A 21428-nucleotide genomic window follows, 5' to 3' on the forward strand; every position below is an offset into this window, starting at 1 on the left:
CGCTTCGCCAATAGTTGGATAACTCCTATTCCTCAGACGAGCAGAAAGAGCTACCAGTGGTTCCCCTGGGTGGTCTGAGTCCAGACATCAGCTCAGACAGTTTCCAGAGGCTCCTAGTTGCCTTCACCCCCTTGTGATCTGCAGTGTTGGGTTAGTGACTAGTAGTACCCTCCTTGGGAACTGACTCGTATCCTTATGATTCCACCGTTTGAGCTCCTGAGGTCTGTACTTTTGAGTCCCTGACTATGAGGGCACTGGGTGGTGATCTTTGACACTGGTGCCCAGAGGAGCCTCAGTCCTTCCCAGATTGCTTGTTGAGCAGGAACAGCCAGTACAGCTAGAACTGTCAGCAGCACTTTTTTCCTCTCCAGACAAGGCGGTAACATTGGCCTCTTCCTCATCACTGGATGATCCTAGGCGGTATTGGGGACCTATTGAGGAGGATCACAAACTCTCTAGAACCCACTAGAAAAGGTTCACAATCTTACTTGTAAACTGGATAGTCTCCAGACTGCAGCTCAGTCCAAGTTGGCACTGCCTGCAAATAAGGCCTGATTAGAGCCCACTAAGATGTGCTGGCATACACCAGCTACCTGTGCCTCAACCCCATTTTGTTCTTTCCCAGGGGGCAGAATATTTCTTTTCCTACTCTATCCAAGCTCCAGGCAGTCAGGGAACAAAACAGGATGCACTAGCATAGGTATACCCCTTTGGACAAAGATTCAAGGAGACTAGAGCTCTTTGGCAAAAACTTTTCATCAGACAGTTTACTGTTCTGCAGAGTGAATGATCAGGCATTAATGTCCAAATAGGATATTAATTACAGTGAACTGTTAGCTTATTAGCAAGCTAATTCTCTCAGAAATGTAGGCCCAAATTCCAGGCCATCCTGGACAAAGGGAAACTAGTTGCCAGATCATCTCTCTGGGCATTCCCGATGCAGTGGACTTGGCTTTCTGCCCAGTGGTCACTTCAGTGGTTGAGGCAGGCTTCTTGGTTGCAGTTCTCAGAATTCCCAAGGCAATCAAAGGAACAGTAGAGGATCTCCCCTTCAAGGGTAACAACCTATTGAGCGAGAAGACCGATGAGGAGCTTCACTCCTTCAAGGACTCTTATGCCACCCTCTGCTCTTTGAGGATATATACCCAGGCACTTCATAGGAAATGTTGCAGGCTGCCTTCTCATCAGTACCACCTAGCCGTATAGCCTGAGCTCCCTAAGAAGTGCTAGAGGATACAGCAGAAGAGATAAACCACAACCACTGCCTTCCCCTCTTCAGTCTCACCTGCCTCCTAGGAAGGCACCACCACCCCCTTAGATGGCTGCCTGACATGTTTCTCCTAATGTGGCAGTGTATCGCATCGGACAGATTACTGTTAAGTGTTATCTCTACTAGCTACCTAGAATTCCTTGCTGCCCCCTTCTCCAAACCTCTCTCCCTATCTCTTCAAGGACCCCCCTCTCATGAGAGCATTCTCAGACAAGAGGTGGACTCCCTAATCCAGTTAGGGGCAGGAGAGCCTGTACCACCCCCACATGGGGGAAGAACTTTTATTCCAAACACTTCCTCATCCCTAAAAAGAAAGCAGGGCAGGCCTGAAGAGCTATCCTGGACCTTGCAGCTAAATGTCTTCATTCGTTCTTCAAGATTTAAGATGACTACACTGGCCACTGTAATCCCCTCCCTGAACAAAGGCATTTAGTATGTGCCTCTTGATTTGAAGGATGCTTATTTTCATGTAGACCTTCACCCCACACAGAAAAGCTTTCTGTGCTTTACAGTGGGCTTAGACCACTTTCAACAGAGTGCCCATTCAGCCTCTTGATAGCCCTAAAGGTTTTTATGAAGGTACTGTCCATGGTAGCAGTGGATATGTGCTGACAAGGCAGCCTAATATATCCCTACCTAAGTGATTGGCTGCTCAAGGGACAGTCATATGAGAAGGCACAGGTACCAGTTGCCTCCTAACCCAACTCTTTCCTTCCTTGGGCTTTCAGGTAAATCTAGAAAAGTCTCCTTTAATCCTTGCACAAGTTATAGAATTACCTTGGGACAGAGGCCCAACTTTGGCTCAGCCCCCAGATGACAGTCCCATTCTACCTGATCCTGGTAGGCTATATGGCCTCATATACCTACATGATCCCCCTTTGCAAGGCTTCACTTATGGTGTCTGCAACCATGCCTGATGACAGGCTACACTTTGAGCAGGGTCTCCCTGGACAAATGAGTCTTGCTTCTGCAGAGCATCTGGCCATCACTCACCTGGTAGGAAAGGAAGGATAGTGTGTGTGGAGGGGTTCACTTTGTTCTCACATCACCCACCAAAGATAGGCAACACACACACGTGACTATACTGCTCAGGGTCTCCAAACTCTGCAGTAGTCCCGATTCTTTGTCTTCTCAAGCTTCAGGCAGTGCATGAAGTGTGCAAGATATTCCTACCCTTCATATGGTCCACATTTGTCCAGATCAGGTGGGACAAGATGACTGTTTTTGTTTTATATAATAAAGGGGAGTGAAGTTTGTCCCACTCTGCCAGGAGGCAATCAAGCTCTGGAACTGGTGCATCACAAGTGGGAGCTGTACTTTTCAGGAGTATTGTATAATTTTCAGCAGTAGGGATTCCCATCCTGGGACCTCTTTGCAATCCAGAGAAACATGTATGCAGCCTATTGCTCTCAAGCTGCCATGGGGCACAATTCCAGAGGGCATGCCTTCCTGATACAGTGGCTGGACTCAAGAAGATCAGGCAGGAAAAGGCAACAGTAATCTTGATGGTGGCCTTGGTGGTGGCCAAGGCAGTTCTAGTTCACTGTCCTACAGATGGCCTCTGGCCCATATGTACACTTAATGCCTCAGAAAGGAAACAGGATCATCCATCCCAACCCAGCCTCTGTTCATCTGGTAGTCTGGATTTTGTATGGACAACAAATTTTTAGAGAGCATGTTCGCAAAAAGTACAGTCCATCCTCAGTGACAGCAGGAAACCCTCAAGAAGGAAGGGCTATACCGCCATGTAGAACGATTTTTCATTTGGTATCAGCAATGTCACTTATCTTCTGTGAGGAGTCTGCGGTGCCTCTTATCCTGGAGTATCTTCTCTCCTTGAACACATCGGCTGTATCCATTAGTTCACTACTTAGCAGCTATTAATGCTTTTCCTGCTTCAATGGACTACTGCTTGGTTTTCCTCATCCCACAACTGTGAAATTCCTAAAAGGCATTATTAGAACATTTCCTCCAGTATTAAAACCTGGTGCAGTCGGCACATATGAACCTTCAACTTGAACCCATGAACCCCTTATCAGCTCTAAGGTGCTGCCCTGCATCTCTACATTCACACTTTTAGTAAGCATTTTTACCCAGTGCAAGCTTCTGCCAAGGATGCTTCCTTTGTTTCAGCATTCCCGCAATTGTGGTGTGGAAAATTTCCTCACATCCTCCTCTGTGAGCACTATTTGAGAGTTCACCAGCAGTGCCTGCCCAGCATGTGAAGGAAGGAAGGTTACTGCTCTTATTGTAATGTAGTTCTTCAAGATGTGTGGTCCCTATGGGTATTCATGTCCCATTCTCCTTTTCCCTCTGTTCAGATTCTCACTTGATTCATGGCAGAGTAGGAACTGGAGAGGCAGTTGGTCTGCACCACCCTTTATACCCTCGGTTCAGAGCTTGAGGTGTAGGGCACAGGTGCGGACCAATTGAATATTCTTCCGGTCTTAGACGTATAGAGTGTATGCCGGAGTATAGTGAGTCCCATGGGGACCACACATCTTGAAGATCTCCAGTTACTATAAGGTAAGTGATCTTCCTTTTCTGACAGTCTAGCCTTCTTAGAGGTGAGATCACCCATTTCTGTAGACTTGAGTCATAGAAAATTGGATATGATGCAAGCATCCACCTCGAGTTTCATGCTTAAAATAGATACATTGGATTTTTGCCTGCAGATGCTGACAACTCTCTTTTTGGGAGACTGACTCTGTCAATCATGGCTAAAGCTATGATTATCAAAATAACCTGAGCTGGAAAAAAGGATTGATTAATCTCAGAATTTGTGGCAGTTTCTCAGAGTCAGAAGCAGGTAAATCTCTGCATTTACATGGTTTTCTGAATTAAGGGACAGCCAAGGATTATTTCAGTTTTGCAGAGGCTCACTGCTTGTGTGACACTTTGTACTATCCTTGTTTGTAGAAATCTAAAAGCAGCAAGGATTTCTCTACCCTTGAAGCTACAGGGTATTGAAATAGAATTTTCCTGGATTACAAACTACCTTTACTGTAAAGTTATGCTGTTTAAAAAGATAATATGCAGGTGGTGAACCTTAAATCAGTTGTTAAATCCAGAGTATGTCCCTAGAACGGGTTAGTAAATGCCAATTTTAATATGTAGAGGCAATCTGGTTTTCAGAAAATAGTAGTAAAAAAGGAGTAACTCTGATTTTGTGGGGGAGGAGGAGAGGGAGGGAAGCCGAATGGTTCTGATAGTTTTGACATCTTGTGTATGCTCCTAAACACTGTTACAAAATGTCTCGATTCATAATGCCTTTTCTTGTCTGTCTTGTCTGTCTGAATGTAGCCTAGATTGTGCTGTTGCACACGTAGCATTTCCAAAGGGAAGGGAAAAATACTGTCATTCTAGTTAAGGCTATATTGTATATGAAAATTTGACTGAACCATATTGACATGGTTTTCTGAGGTACTGGGCACCCACATCCTATTACTGCAATGCAAGTTCTGTACCCCTGTAAATAGGTCTGTCTGTGACCTGTATTTCCCATCAGGACACATTAAAGTAGAGCAGTGGTCACTTAGTCTTTCTGGAGATGGAAGCCGTTGACAGATTTACATTTTTAGTCAGTGTTTCACACGCCATTGGAATAAATAGAGCAACTTACTCTGCTAGCTGCAGATGACTTTTTTCTTAGTTTGTGTGGGCCATAGACTATTTAACATGAAGCTTGTTTTCTCCTGCATAGGAACCGACTGCTCTGTCAGCCTAGTACTGATGGGCTTTCTTCCTTAATTCCGCACACTGGAGGTACAGGAGATCCCTCTTGATTTTATTTCTTGATCAAGTTGCTTGTTAGCTCCCCTACCTGCATGGTTTACTGAAAGTTTTGATATAAAATATAAAACATAAAGCATTTAACTTCATGCAAAGTGACTCATGTTCATGAGAACATGCCTGTTTGATACTGGCATTATGTATAGTCAGTGGCTCAAATTTCAAGATTAACTGATGCATTTTACAGTGGAAACTTACAGCCTTCATTAATATACCATTTTTTTAATAGGCAGCATCCCCACAGCAGAGGGAGATGATGGAGCAGGCAGCTGCACAGTTAGCTCAGGATAACTGTGAATTAGCATGCTGCTTCATTCAGAAGACAGCTGTGGAAAAGGCAGGCCCTGAAATGGACAAGAGGCTGGCAACTGTAAGTATAGAAGTGTCTATTGTTTATGTGAAGCCTCTAGAAGATGCCTACTGACAACTTCTCTGTATTATTGCTTTTGCAGGAATTTGAGCTCAGAAAGCATGCTAGACAAGAGGGTCGTCGGTACTGTGATCCTGTTGTATTAACTTACCAGGCTGAACGGATGCCAGAGCAGATCAGATTGAAGGTGAGAACAGACTTGCTGAATTTTAATTTTTGGTGATGTTGCTCTTCTCCCTCTCTTCCTAATCTTAAAACTGCAGGAGGAGGTGGCAACACTTAGCAGATGAGTCTTTATTTCTTTGCCTTGGTCTCATGGTTAATAATCCAACTGCTTAGTAGCTGAAACATATTGTGAAATAAGCTATTCAATTCTCCCCTTCCCTTCCTCTCAACTCTGAGGATATTGTATGTTCCTTCTAGAGATTGTCTACAGTACTGCTTCAGTGGTGGTAGAGGAAGGTCACTAGAGTGTCTTCCATCTTTCTATTTTTGCTTCTCATCACCTTCTAAGATGACATCTGCTTCACTAAAGCTGCAGACAGTGTTCACAGTGGCAGAAAGAAATGGATAGACTGCATACTTAAGTGCAGCAGCATAGACTGGGGGATTTTCCTGCTTTGCAGTTAAGTAGGGTGTAGGGAATATAGGATTCCCGCCAATCCTGCACTGAACTCTTCCCCAGATGTGTACAGCTTTGAGTTTATGCTCTATAGGTCAGAGGCTCTCAACCTTTCCAGACTACTGTAGTCCTTTCAGGAGTCTGATTTGTCTTGCATATCCCCAGGTTTCACCTCACTTAAACTACTTGCTTACAAAATCAGACCTAAAAATACAAAAATGTCACACACTTGCTGAAAAATTGCTTGCTTTCTCATTTTTGCCATACAATTATAAATCAATGGGAATATAAATATTGTACTTATTTCAGTATATAGAGCAGTATAAACAAGTCACTGTCTGTATGAAATTTTAGTTTGTACTGATTTCGTTAGTGCTTTTTATGTATCCTGTTGTAAATCTAGGCGAATACCTAGATGAGTTGATGTACCTCCTGGAAGACCTCTGTGTACCCCCATGGGTATGCATACTCTTGGTTGAGAGCTACTTCTATAAGTCACTTGATTAGAACTAAAGGGCAAGTTGTGCAATTACAATTTTTCTCCACTGTCAGAGCCAAATAAAGGACTTGCCACTTTTTTTTCATTGTAAAGGTTGGTGGTGTGGACCCAAAACAGCTGGCTGTTTATGAAGAGTTTGCACGCAATGTCCCCGGCTTCTTGCCTACCAATGATTTAACCCAGCCCACAGGATTCTTGGCTCAGCCTATGAAGGTACAGATTTCTGTAACTGTGTTGGCTTGAAGATATCAAAGCCATTTTGATGAGCCTTGCAGAGTTTCACATTGATTACCCACTGGTATTCTGGCTTTAATGGCACTTAGAAAACTTTTTTTTTTTTTGGGAGGGATGTTGATGGCTTCTACAGCCAAATTGAAGGAAACGTAACACCATCCTCACATCAGTGTGTGTGTTGTGTTGAGTTCTGAAGTGCTACTCAGGGAACTGAGAGGACTAGATATGTAACTTTTGAGAATGTAATGGATAACAATGCTGGTATTTCTGGGAGCTTGTTAATGGACCAACTTGTAACTAAACTGGCATATTTGGATCGCCTCTGCCAGTTACACAACTTAGTATGCTACCAATATTTGACTGTACATTCAAGTAAAATATCACTAATCAAGCAATTAAATTGGCATTTGAGTTAGGATTCTTCTTTACGATGCATTTTCTGGTGCCAGAGGTTCTGCTGCAGTCAAAAGATTAATTGGTATTTAATGAATTCTACATACTTGTTTTTACTTTTTAAACCCCCCCCTCCCACCCCTCAAGTAATCCTTGCCAAGTCTTACTAAACATGTCCACTTCCTTTTAAAACAGCAAGCTTGGGCTACAGATGATGTAGCACAGATCTATGATAAATGTATGACAGAACTGGAGCAACACCTGCAATCCATACCCCACACCCTGGCCATGAACCCACAAGCTCAAGCCTTACGCAGCCTGTTGGAGGCTGTTGTGGTAGCTCGCAACTCCCGTGATGCGATAGCAGCGCTTGGACTGCTCCAGAAGGTTAGTGTAAACTTCTCCTGTCAGCTAATGTGCAGTTCCGTTTGCTTTTACGACTCCTTTTGCCTGTAGGTTACTTCTTGGCTGGCAGATGCCTAGTTAGAATTGAACAAATGCAGTGGGGAACTACTCAGTGAATTGTATTGAAGGACCACTACTGCCTTTTTCAGATGTTAAGAAATGAAAGAAGCAAAAACAGATTACACGCAAGATGCAGACACTTGACATTATGCCCTCTAGGATGCCAGATTTAGGCAAGTCACCACGAGGAACAAGTTCCAACACTATAGAGGTTCCTCACTGAGACCCTGCAGCTGGGAGAATTAAGTCTGTGGAACTTAGTTAAGATCAACCAGTCTCTTAATGTGCTTCCAGATCAACTTGGATTCCTTTAAATATGCTCATCAGTACCTTTGAATTGCACCTGGAAGTAAACAAAACAAATCAGTGCTGAGCACAGGGGGCTATACTCTTAAACAGAATTGGCTGTGATGAGACAGCTGCATTCTGCAATAATTGAAACATCAAGGATTACTACTAAGTAGAGCATATTACATTACTCCTAACCTAGGGTCTGAGCATGGTATGTATGGCTTTATAGTGATGAGTGTCTAGAGATGACAAATGCAGAAGAATCTTGCAAGCTCTGTGTGGAAACTAGTATTAGACACTCGGTGCCACTGCTCTTTTACAATCCAGGAACAGTGATGGAGCCAAAAGTGCTAAAAGCTGAAAACCAGTGTGAAAGATAGTTTTACGTCCTCAGGAGGTGGTGTGGACACCCTCTACTGGTTTTTGTCTTGACTAGGTCTTGGCAGGAGCCTAGACTGCACCTTGATCAGCTAAATTGATCTACAACAGGGGTGGGCAAACTACAGCCCAGGGCTACATCCAACCCTTCAGATGTTTTTAATCTGGCCCTCAAGTTCCCGCCAGGGACTCGCCACTGCTTCCAGGAGCAGTGTGATGTCCTCCTCCGTGGGGCAGCCAGAGGGCTCCATGTGCTGCCCCCAGTCCCAAGTGCCTCCCTGCAGCTCCCATTGGCCAGGAACCACGGCCAATGGGAGCTGCAGAGGTGGCGCCTGCGGATGGGGCAGTGCACAGAGCTGTCTGGCTGCGCCTCCACACAGGAACCAGAGAGGGGACATGCCACTGTTTCTGGGAGCTCCTTGAGGTAAATGCTGCCTGGAGCCTGCACCCCAACCCCTTCCTGTGCCCCAACCCTCTGCCCCAGTCTGGAGCCCCTTCCCACACCCCGAACTCCTCATTTCTGGCCCCACCCCAGAGCCCTCACCTCTTCCCGCACCCAACCCCCAATTTCATGAGCATTCCTGGCCTGCCATACAATTTCCATACCCAGATGTGGCCCTTGGGCCAAGAAGTTTGCCCTCCTCATGTAATGCAGGATATCAGCTTGTAGATCAGGGGTGGGCAAAGTTTTTTAGGACTGGCTTAGATAACTTGTGTTTAAACCTCACCTGAACTGGTCAGGTCTACTAATGTAGACCATCTGAATGCTTACTTCTATCAACAGGTATAACTTCTCTCCCAGTTTTTCATCCACATTCTTATCTGAGCCAGACATAGAATTTGACTCTAGAACCTGGGTTTGATGAAAAGACATTGGCTTATTGATGTTGCAGCCCAAAGAGTTGCAATTTTTTTCTTATTGTTTAGTGTTTATATAAAATCATTGCAGAATACTTTGTTAAAACCTTTGTGGAGAATGAGCAGTTAACTAAATGCCCTCCATGTGGTAAACTTATATAAGACCTTTCCGGATATTCTAGCATTATGAGCAGAGATCACTGGTTTTTGGATAGTATTGCAGCTGCCACATTTTAAGGTTAACTGGTTTTGGAGAAAAGTACTTAAAGTTCATTGATTTTCAGGAGGCAGTAGTGAAGGACTGGGTTTTCCATATGTGCTGACCAGCTGCTTCTCTTCTAGGCTGTTGAGGGCTTACTGGATGCCACCAGTGGTGCGGATGCTGACCTCCTGCTCCGCTACCGTGAGTGTCACTTACTTGTACTAAAAGCTCTGCAGGATGGCCGTGCCTATGGGTCTCCATGGTGTAACAAGCAGATCACCAGGTCAGTAACGGGAGGAAGAGAACACTTGTTTGAATACCTCATACCTTGTCCTCTAGTCTTGTTGAGTTACCATATGTGATTCCAGAACACTTGTGTGTAAAATGGTGTAACTGTACAAAAGACTAACTCCTACATAATTTGTCACTTCCCATTTGTCTTGAACTAAAACTAGGTGTCTAAGTATTGCTCCTTTGCCCAAGAGATTGATAGGAAGCTACTTTTTTTATTAAAAGGTTTAAAACATACCTCAGGCGTGACAGGTTTATCACTTTTTTTTTATATAGAGAATCTAATTTTAATAAGTCGTCTTCATGTTGATGTGTTTCTATTAGAGACTGATTCCAGGAGTGCTTGGTAGGTAGACATGTAATTTTCCATGCTTTGGAAATAGAGCTTCATCGGTTCAGTGTAAAAAGCCTTTTAAAAAGGACTGATGACCAGAGCTAAGATGTGGCAAAGCTTTAGACTGCTCTGTGATGCAGTTGAGACTGTTCTTAAGCTCAAACACTAACTTGGTGAACCCTGTAGAGGAGATCGCTGTTAGAGTTGAACAATAAATCAATGTCTCAAATCTATAGCTGTCTTGAGGTATCACATTTTTCTAATAAGTGCAGCTAGGCTAAACAAGCATGTCTTAAAAAGGTGTAATATTTATAGATGCTTGATTGAATGCCGGGATGAGTATAAGTACAATGTAGAAGCTGTGGAGCTGCTAATCCGCAATCACCTTGTTACCATGCAGCAGTACGATCTTCACTTGGCACAGGTAAGAGGTTTTTTCCTTTTGAACACACTTCATGTAAGCAGTTCATTAAAGGATTTACACTTCATATTCTTGACTACATTTTCCATCTTGGCAGTCAATGGAGAATGGCTTGAACTACATGGCAGTGGCATTTGCCATGCAGTTGGTGAGGATCTTGTTGGTGGATGAGAGGAGTGTAGCCCATGTAACAGAGGCAGATCTGTTCCACACCATTGAGACTCTGATGAGGATTAATGCTCACTCCAGAGGGAATGCTCCAGAAGGGTGAGACTGAAATACTGGTCAAATACTGAACTTCTCTAAGGTGCTCAATACTGATCTGATTTAAAATTGTTTAAAACTGTACTCTTTTTGCATATTCTGACTTAAACTTCCTCTCAGACACATTTCTGCACTAGATTAATCTACTTCTGTCTTGATATCACTGATGTAGTTGTCCCCACCTGAAACTCTTCTATATTTAGATTGGTAGCCGTGTTAGTCTGTATCAGCAAAAATAACAAGGAGTCCTTGTGGCACCTTAGACTAACGCATTTAAACTTTTGCACAAAAACCTATGTGCACTTCAGAAAAGCAACTGCAACGAGGCTTGCTTTCTCGGGGTGGACAAAAAGCTCTGTTCACTAGATTCTCAGTGTCTAAGTTGGTTAGTCTCTCACTCAGCCATTTTAGGTTTGTCTAGATTAGATTAGGCAGAGACTGGCAGAGAATAAACCTGTATTAGCGAACATGTGGTCTCTAACCCAACCTACCTTTTTTCATCCTCGACAACCTTTCTGTTGCTGCAGCCAAGTAACTCCTGGCTTGCTCTGATGGTCTGAGATCTTGCATAAGGAACACTTTCAGTGCCGCCTACTCTGCTGTCACCGATCTGGGTACTAGGCCGTGGCATCTGTCACTGGTCCCTCTCCTCCTAAGGGCCCCACTAATCCATAGGAAGTAGAACTCCCATCCTGTGATGGGAAGGATGGCTCTGTCAAAACACTCAAGTTCGGGGAGTAGGGCTGGGCTTCAAAATTTGACTTTCCCTAAAAATGAGTTGATTTTTGATTGTACAGGGACGCTACGGGGTAAAGCTCCTTCCAGATAATTGTATTACATGTAGCACAATGAGACTAATATAAGGTATCAGAAGGGCAGTTGCTAAATGGTTTACAATATGCTTTTAATTTATTCTCAATAGCTTCTCATTTACATGCTGTTCCCAAAAATAAAATGTATAGGACTAATTCTTAATTTGGGTCTGTTTGACTAGATTACCCCAGTTGATGGAAGTGGTCCGATCCAACTATGAAGCAATGATTGATCGTGCTCATGGAGGCCCTAACTTCATGATGCATTCTGGGATCTCCCAAGCCTCTGAGTATGATGATCCACCAGGCCTGAGGGAGAAGGCAGAGTATCTACTGAGGGAATGGGTGAATCTCTACCATTCAGCTGCAGCTGGCCGTGACAGTACCAAAGCTTTCTCTGCGTTTGTTGGACAGGTAGAGCTTTTGGAAAGAAAGGTGCTTTTTATTCAACATAAGTAGGGTGTGATGCCCTCCATGTTAAAGCACAGTGTTATGTACCAGTGTTAAACATCCTTTTGAAGTTTTCATGAGTATGACTATCAAAATTCTGTCTATCTTATCTGCTATGGCATGTTTTTCTAATCACTGATGATAGACACTTTAGTGGAAAATCTCTCCTCCCTTCAGTGATTGTTGTTCCAATTCAGTTACCACAGCAACAAATTGTCAGTGCGGGTTGTGATTCTACTGAGTAAATCTGGCAGAAGGAGAGCTGCTATTGAGACAGATCTTGGTAATAGCTGCGTCAAACGAAATTTGGCTTAACATTGCTTCTCCCCTACACTTAGCAGAAACTGTGTGGCAAAGTCAGTCTAGAGAAACCAATGTCTGGTGGGTGGAAGTGCATCTGATTGCCTTGTCCTACCTGAACAGGAAACACCTTCAATTTTTATCAACTGTTTTTGGAGGAAACTGTTAAACTGGATGGGTTAAAATGGTTTCTAAACTTGTATAAATGCCATTCCTCTTGCTTCTACTTTAACACGCATGACTACAGGGTTTGCCTGAAGAGATGGAACTCTATCCACTTGGGTGGGAGTAGGATGGGGATTGCAGTGAAGAGAAGTGGGAATTAAGTAGCCCAGTGTTTCTACTGACCTTCGTTCTTTGGGTATGGACAAAAATGCAGCCGTTCGACATATGTTGTAAACTGATGGCAGCAAGACTTATGCTATAATGGAATTTGCAGTTAACAGCTGCACTTGCTACAAAGTCAACTTAGCCATGGCTGCAAGGAGAGGAAGTTCCCAGTTTACTCTGTAGATTGATTGCTGATATCACTTCCCCCTTCAAAACTATAAGCAGTGAGAACCTAGATAGTCCACAGAAGACTGATGAGCCACAAAGCAACAGCTATATGAAATCTAAACTGGAGTTCAGGTGTTTCTCTGAGAGGCCAGGGCAAGTGGAATGGAGCCTAGCTAAGGGGTATTGCTTTCTTTATCCATCTATTTGGGTCAGCTCTAACTCGAAGCCCCCCCATTCTTTCTTGATGTGAATAATCTAGTCTAGCTTGTAACCTTTTAGACTTGAGAGAGGCTGACATGCATTGCCAGTTGCAGTTCTCAGACTTCCGGTCCTCTCTTCAGTCTGGCTTCAGGCCAGGTCATGGCACAGATGGCCCTAGATTAAATAGTCAGTGTTTTCCTTGTGAGGGATGGGAACTAAATTCATAGTCACTATTTGATCAGCTACTTTCATTACTGATGCCTGTGAAGTATTGCTGATGTAGCTATGAACTCTGACAGGCATAAAAGGATCACTTATGTGGCTCCTTTTTTGTATGAGGGGACCAAGAAACTAGTATGCTTTGCTCTTTTTCCCCTGAGTGCTTTTGTGTGACGTATAGAAAGGTACCTACTTTTCTTGGCTTATGTGGGGCTATTGAAAATGCAGCTCAATCACATCACTATCTTCACTTTAAGTCAGCTCTATATCTCCTTTTTATTGGCTCCAGGTGGTGGAGCCTCTTTGCTTCCCTGGTTTCTACAAGAGATTGAGGGCTGTATGAGCACTAGGAGGCTGAAACTCCTGGCAGGCCCTTGACTGTAAGATTCTATTCTCCACACTGGTCTAATGCAACAAGCATTTTGTAATCTTTTCTCTTTCCTTGTGGTGGTGGTGGTGGTGCAGTATGGGTAAAAACAAATCGTGCACAACCTGGGCTACTCCATACACCCTCTAGGGAAGGGACCTCACTACCCTCCCTGCAGCCTAGACGATCCCCTTTCCCTGCACCAAAACATGTTTGTTTGAGTGAGGCAGATAACCCTATGTAAAAACACTCTAGCCCATAAAAGAGCAACTACATAGTTTATAGTAATGTCTCGCTTTCTGGCTGGCTGTAAATACTATATGGTGATCTTTATAAAGATGGATACTGTATATGTTGCAACTTGCACCTATATTGATTTTTGTTTTTGTTTAACTTTCTCTTGTTGCCTTGCCATCACAGTTGGTCTTTAGGGAGAGTAAATTATGTTGTGTATGCTCTTTCTGCTTCTTGTCATATAACAACTCTTTATGGGTCTTGTACATGACGCTTTGTAGCATGTTTCTCTACCTCTTGTCTCCACTCTCCATGAGCTATTTCAGTCCCACTTCTGCCCCCTTAATGAACAATAAGAAAATGGCTACTTTACACTCTGAAATTTTAGGCTACTTTACACTCTGAACAAATTTCATTAGGGCTGCTAGATATTTCATAAGTCTTTATTTGGAAAGGTTTGGAATAACTGAAAGCTTTTTGAAATGCTTTGCTGTAGTCTTGACTTTTTCCTTAAGTTACATGAGACCAAAAGGAGCTCTGGTAATAATTGGACAAGGGGATAGGGCTCAAAACAGTCTGTCTGCTTTCATTAAATACTATCGCCTCTTCCCCAACGCCTCCTTAAATCGGGAAGGAGCACGTCTTACAACAAAGCAGGCATGTGCCTTCACTTTTCCAAAGCCACTTCATAAGTTCTAAAAGCTTCCCCAGAAAGTTTAACATGGCTACTCATGCCAGTTTCACTGCAGTAGAATTTCTGCTGCTTTTAAGTACGCTGTCAGCATGGCTGTAGCAACTTCCAAAAAGGTTTGTTCAAGAACTGCAAAGTTGGTGTCCACTACTAATCTGAATCTGGGGGGGATAGCTCAGTGGTTTGAGCATTGGCCTGCTAAACCCAGGGTTGTGAGTTCAGTCCTTGAGAGGGCCATTTAGGGATCTTGGGCAAAAATTGGGGATTGGTCCTGCTTTGAGCAGGGGGTTGGACTAGATGATGACCTGAAGTCCCTTCCAACCCTGGTATTCTATAATTCTGTGATGCTAATAGCTTACTCCTGTTTAACCTTGTACTTTGGTAACAAACCCAAAAGAGATTTTTATCTAGAGATATGGGCACTGGCCATTGAAACTGTGTAGAGTTTAGCATTCCTTTTGGCATGTTATGTTCCTATGAAAAAATTTATCTTCCTTAACAGGTGAAGTACAGTATCCCACTATGACTTAACAAGTAGATTTGTAGCACTATAATCCAACAAGGCATCAGGCAAACTTTACCAACCCCAATAACTGATGCAATCTGTAGGCTCCTAAAGGTGAGGCAACTTGAACTCTTGCTTCCACTCTTCTCCTTCCAAGGCTTAAGCCACCAGTAGCAGAGGAAGGATACTGCTGCACTGACAGTGAACCACACTTCATCAGCTCTGTTGATGGTTGAAAAGTAGGATTGCGTGGTTTTTTCCCTCAATTTAGAAGCAGGTGCCATTGATAAAGTACTTTTATGTAGGCGCACAGCTTTAACTCTCTAGCTGTTCCCATTTGCTTTAGAAACATCTGTTTTGGGGTAAATGAAGGAGGTAATCTGCTGCCTGTTTCTTTTTATAGAGGTAGCTGAGTTACATCCATGTTGCATGGCAGATGAATTATCATAAAATGTTACTTGTTTGCTTCAGTATAACAGTGAAGTTTTTTTTAAATTACCATATTCTGTAGTTCTGAGGGTTTTTCTTGTCCTTGTAATAGATGCACCAGCAAGGAATCCTGAAAACGGATGACCTGATAACTCGGTTCTTTCGTCTTTGCACTGAAATGTGTGTTGAAATCAGCTATCGTGCTCAAGCTGAGCAGCAGCACAATCCTGCCGCCAATCCCACCATGATCAGAGCCAAGTGCTACCACAACCTGGATGCCTTTGTGCGGCTTATCGCACTGCTAGTGAAGCACTCTGGGGAGGCAACCAACACTGTCACAAAGATCAACCTGCTGAACAAGGTTGGAAATCTTCCCTCTTCCAAGCAGTACTTGGCATACTTAGATTACATAACCTGATGTATTTCTGCTTATGAGCTAATGCATAGGCCTTAACTTGGGGCGGGGCAGACTGTCTGAGATGGGAACTAAACTTTCAGATGACTCTTAAAATGGAGTATAGGCAGGACTGCAGGCAAAGCCAGGTAGCTTTCTCCGTGATACAGAACCTTTGACCAATGTCAAACATGATATCTGTCGTCTTTGTTGCTGAAAAGGCCAATGCTGCCAGATTTTAAAAATGAACATAAAGTGCCCCAGATACAAAAAATAGCTTAAGGCTGAAACTTACAATAAATACCATTTGGTTGAGTGAGAACTCGGATCTGTTTTGTGAGGCTGAGCTGCACGCTTAATGGACAATAATCAATGTGATGCGCTCCGGTTACCAAAATGGCTTTCAGCTCTTCATAGGTACTCTGAATGCAGGCTTTGACTGTAGTGAAATGGTTTCTACAATTGACACATTAAAAACAGTGAAGCTTGTTGATTCATTTCTTTAGGTTCTTGGTATAGTGGTGGGAGTTCTCCTCCAGGACCATGATGTTCGGCAGAGTGAATTTCAGCAGCTTCCTTACCACCGCATTTTCATCATGTTGCTGTTGGAATTAAATGCTCCTGAACACGTGCTGGAGACCATCAACTTCCAGACCCTTACAGCCTTCTGGTACGTACTTCTGAATGAATGGCTGTTGCAGAGAACTTAAGCATTCCACTAGGGTGAGGACTTGGATTTAAAAGTAACTTGACCGCTCCATAGTGGCAGCTCTGATCATTTTTGTAACCGTTAATATCCTGTATTGTCTAATTCATTATTAATGGAGGTTATTAGTAAAACAGACGCTAATGTCTTATGCACTACATACATTCTCTCTCAACATTTGTGAAAACAAGTCTTACCGCTGTGCGCTCTTAATCACCTTTAACTTTTCTTTCAGTAACACATTTCACATCCTGAGGCCTACAAAAGCTCCAGGTTTTGTTTATGCCTGGCTGGAACTGATCTCCCATCGGATATTTATTGCGAGAATGCTGGCACATACACCACAGCAGAAGGTGTGGCTGCAGTTTATCTTCCATAAATTATAAAACTCTTACTGAGAAGGCTCCTTAACTGATTTGATGCTGTTTCACTTTTTTTAGTGCATTATTTGTATGTCTTCACATGTAGTTTTCTGTATTCATGATAACTACATGGAGGGGAGACCGACTGGGGAATTTTGTAAATAAGGGTTTCCACTGTAAACCAAATCATCAAATTTACCACAAGCTTTCTGTCACTGTCAGAGGTTGTATTGGTCATTGCTTTCCATGTCACTTAAGCATAGCATGCTTGGTGCTATACAAAACATAGAGGAAGACTTTTCTTAAATACACATTCCAGGTAACCCTGAGGCCCTCAGAAAACTGGAGCTGTACTGTAGTCGTTGACTAGTCGTAGTGCAAATGATCATTTCAAACTTAGACGGGGATATGTCTAAACATGATGTATCTCTATCTGACTCTGCTTTTTACCAAACTGTAACAATCTAGGTTTAATTGCTTTTGTTTATACATTACTTATGTGGTGGTTTTCTCTTGGCAGGGTTGGCCTATGTATGCCCAGCTGCTAATTGATCTCTTCAAGTACTTGGCTCCTTTCCTTAGAAATGTGGAACTCACTAAACCTATGCAAATTCTCTACAAGGTAAACAGTATTGGCTGATGCAGGTATTTTCCAGGAAAGCACTTTGAAGATGGGTTAGAGTGCACAGGAAAGCAACTTATTTTTGTTAGCTGAATATAAATGACTGACTATCTTTTGTGAATTAGAGGTTAATTTAAGTACAGTTTAGGTATTTACACTGGTCAAGAAATCAGTGCTTGACTGTTAATCACAGGTAACTGATCAGAGGTTGATAGTATTACCTGTTTCTAGCAGGAAGTAATCTGTTCTAATGTCATGGATGATGGTGAACAGAAATTCTTGCAAAAACAAACCTTGTAGATCTTAATCTAACTACAACTATATTTTGTAAAACATTAACTAATTTCCTCTCATCTCAGAGTCTTGAGTTAGTAGCCCTTCTACTGTGGGAGTAGAAGATGTATATTCCTACAGCACTGCATTGAATAACTCCCATTTCCCCCCCCTTTTTAGGGAGACCTACTTGAAATCTCATTGCTTACATTTTTTGGTCTTTTTTTTTAAAAATAGTTTCGGGTGCGACTGATGTACAGGGGTAGGTGTCACACAGAAACATGCTTTGTTTAATAAAAAAAAAAAATTTTGATGGCAAATTCAGGGACCGCTCTAGTACTTGAAACTATTACTAACTTTTTAAAATGGACTAGATTTCAAGTAAGTCCTTCTAAAAGATATTCTTTTCATCCTATTTTCAACAATTCTCCCAAAGACAAGAGTACCAAGATGAAATAGTAATGACCAGTGGGTGGGTGAGATTCTGTGGCCTGCGTTGTGCGGGAGGTCGGACTAGATGATCATAATGGTCCCTTCTGACCTTAGTATCTATGAATCTGTAAGCTGAAACTTTGCTGTAAGACACTGGAGACCAGGGAATGGATTTGTCTGCTAAACACTGGCTGCTTAAACTCATTACCAGGAAGAAGAAACTTTGATTACATGATGCGTCAGGAGGGAAAAGGCCTCCCCCTTTCTGCTTGTCTGGCTGTGGTACAGTTGCTGTTGGGGGAAGCTCAGAACCTGCTAATTACATGCCCCATTCCTTTTTCTTTTGTAGGGCACTCTGCGTGTGTTGCTGGTCTTATTGCATGATTTCCCAGAATTCCTTTGTGACTACCACTATGGGTTCTGTGATGTGATCCCACCAAACTGTATCCAACTAAGGAATCTGATCCTGAGTGCCTTCCCACGTAACATGAGGCTTCCAGATCCTTTCACTCCCAACCTAAAAGTACGTAGCACGCTGTCTCAAACTATCACACATAAGGAAACAATGGGAAACGTTATTGCATGGCTTCTTTTAAATCTAATATGAAAGGGAGTGAAACTTCAGAAACAAAGTCCTATTTTGATAAACACAACAATCTAGAAGTTCCTAAGGTATGTAACACTTTGGATATGCAATTAATCATTGGAATTAGTTAAGTAAAATAGCCTGTTATAATTGCAGGCTTCAGAGTAGAAGCCATGTTAGTCTGTATTTGCAAGAAGAAAAGGAGCTGTAGCTCACGAAAGCTTATGCTCAAATAAATTTTAGTCTCTAAGGTGCCACAAGTCCTCCTTTTCTTTCTGTTATAATTATAACTTGGTATAATAGTCTTTAATTGACATTGCTGTAGCACTCAGTGTGCTAGAGACTTTCCAGAGAGAGAGAGAAACTCAGTCCTCATCCTGTAGAACATAAGTACAAGACCCTGGCCCTGCAATCGGATCCACGTGGATAGACAGCTGCACATGTATGGTGCTTCACTGATGCCAGTGGATCTTTGCATGGCTGCAGGGGTCTGCCTGTATGGATCCAATTGCAGGATCAGGTCCTTTGGCTTTCTTAGCTCAGCTGAGGAGCATTAAACAGGAAGCTGGATTTCTCACAGTAAAATACCATAAGGGTTTTAGATATGAAAATCTGAAGCAAATAGAGGCTTTTTTGATCATGCTTGACTACTAAACACTGGAGCAAAGATATTGAGGCCACCACTTAAGACCAGTGGAGGTATGATACTGGGATTAATGCCCCCTTCTCTAGCATTCCAGTGTTATGTACTACACTAGTTTACCTCCTGTTCGCTTATCTGTGAAACCACTGACTACTTTGGCAGTCTTCCATATTGGTTCAGTATGTTCTTTTTCTTAAAGGAAGAAAGTCAGTAAAACAGAGCTCAACTGACAACTTACACTTCATTTCTTGGTCTGGTTTCTAGAAGTTGGAGGTATACAGTATATTTCATCTACCCTGGTGTATGCTTGGCTGGAATCCAGTTGAGCAACCAGTGAAAAGAGCAATTGTCCTCTCTATTGGATCAAAAAAATGAAGTGCTCTCTGTATGGTGTACTTATGACTCTTCTCAAAATACACATTAGTTACTTGCTGTCTCCAGTAATTTTTTTTAGATCAGCCATTCTGAAGTGTCATAAACTTTAACAGAATTACTGCTTTGGCCTATTTAAATCCTGAAGACCATAGTCTTCTAATCCACATAATGGGTACAGCTGCAGCAGTGTGAGTTTCCCCACAAGTCCCAGTGTGCCCTCGTTGCCAAGGCCAATGGCATATTGGGCTGTATTAGTAGGAGCGCTGGCAGCAGATCAAGGCAAGTGATTATTGCCTTCTATTCGACACTGGTGAGGCCAAACCTGGAGTATTGTCAAGTTTTGGTCGCCCACTGCAGAAAGGATGTGGACAAATTGGAGAAAGTCCAGCGGAGGGCAATGAAAATGATTAGGGGGCTGGGACACATGACTTAGGAGGAGAGGCTGAGGGAACTGGGCTTATTTAGTCTGCAGAAGAGAAGTGAGGGGGGATTTGATAGCAGCCTTCAACTACCCGAAGGGGGTGGGGGTTCCAAAGAGGATGGAGCTCGGCTATTCTCAGTGGTGGCAGATGACAGAACAAGGAGCAATGGTCTCAAGTTGCAGTGGGGGAGGTCTAGGTTGGATATTAGGAAACACTGTTTCACTGGGAGGGTGAAGCACTGGAATGGGTTACCTAGGGAAGTGGTGGAATCTTCATCCTTAGAGGTTTTAAAGGCCTGGCTTGACAAAGCCTTGGCTGGGATGATTTAGTTGGTGTTGGTCCTGCTTTGAGCAGGGGGTTGGACTGGAAGAGACTTCAGGAGTCATCTAACTAATATTCTGTGATCCCTTACTGCATGAACCACCTCTAGAAGTGGTAGGAGTTGCGTTTTTTAATGGCCCGTTTTTGTTTTAGTCTTCCTTGTTGAGACTGCAGAAAAGAGAACTGAATGTGGATGGCAGTTTTTGATGTGGGAGCTAGAACAAGACTTCCAAATCCACTTCACACAGATATCCATCATGGTCTTTGAATGCTACCAGTCTGGGCTGATTTCAGTCAGTTGATTTAGAGTGGCCACGCTGTGTATCCCATTATCAGTCTTATGACCTACCCAGTCTTCAGCAATTTGTAAGTGACATCAGATTAAGAAACCAGCTATTCTGAAGTCTGAAAACTAAGATACAGAGCTCCCCAGCCCTGCACCAGGCGAATTGAATTTCATGTTATACCTTCTGATATAAAAATGTATAGTTAAGAGTGGCTGGTATGGCGAACTTAAACTTGCTTTCCTTAGAAAGTCTTGCAACAATAATTTTGGATTAAAATAGCAGGAATTGGTTAAAGGATTATTAACTGAGTTTTTCTTTGGCAGGTGGACATGTTAAGTGAGATTAATATTGCACCACGGATACTCACCAACTTTACTGGAGTGATGCCCCCTCAGTTCAAAAAAGATTTGGATTCCTATCTCAAAACTCGCTCTCCTGTCACTTTCCTGTCTGACTTGCGCAGCAATCTACAGGTTAGTGGATCCATTCTTGAAAATGTTCTTAGAGTCTAAGGCTGAAAACCATGTAGGAAGTGAGATAATGTGACTCAGTGGGTATAAAATACCATGTGATGTACTGTTTGGAAGATGTGACTGGGATAAGAGCCTCCCAAAA

General features: G+C 42.9%; 1 protein-coding gene across 13 annotated transcripts in view; it reads left to right on the plus strand.

Moving 5' to 3' along the window:
* CNOT1 (CCR4-NOT transcription complex subunit 1) overlaps positions 1–21428 on the plus strand; it is a 90787-nt gene that overhangs the window by 65007 nt on the left and 4352 nt on the right. For 8 of the 13 annotated variants that reach the window (XM_073307332.1, XM_073307322.1, XM_073307324.1 and 5 more), the window contains 14 exons: positions 5292–5432; positions 5515–5619; positions 6647–6766; positions 7376–7567; positions 9515–9657; positions 10315–10423; positions 10518–10687; positions 11679–11931; positions 15503–15751; positions 16291–16454; positions 16726–16843; positions 17373–17474; positions 18529–18702; positions 21137–21286. In XM_073307332.1, coding sequence (XP_073163433.1) covers positions 5292–5432; positions 5515–5619; positions 6647–6766; positions 7376–7567; positions 9515–9657; positions 10315–10423; positions 10518–10687; positions 11679–11931; positions 15503–15751; positions 16291–16454; positions 16726–16843; positions 17373–17474; positions 18529–18702; positions 21137–21286 — 2190 coding nt within the window. Of the gene's footprint in view, positions 1–5291; positions 5433–5514; positions 5620–6646; positions 6767–7375; positions 7568–9514; positions 9658–10314; positions 10424–10517; positions 10688–11678; positions 11932–15502; positions 15752–16290; positions 16455–16725; positions 16844–17372; positions 17475–18528; positions 18703–21136; positions 21287–21428 lie in introns of those variants that run through there. The other 5 variants (XM_073307327.1, XM_073307329.1, XM_073307328.1 and 2 more) reach the window with 2 other exon arrangements.

This window comes from Lepidochelys kempii, chromosome 12 (assembly GCF_965140265.1).
Source record: "Lepidochelys kempii isolate rLepKem1 chromosome 12, rLepKem1.hap2, whole genome shotgun sequence".
NCBI classification, from domain to species: domain Eukaryota; kingdom Metazoa; phylum Chordata; order Testudines; family Cheloniidae; genus Lepidochelys; species Lepidochelys kempii.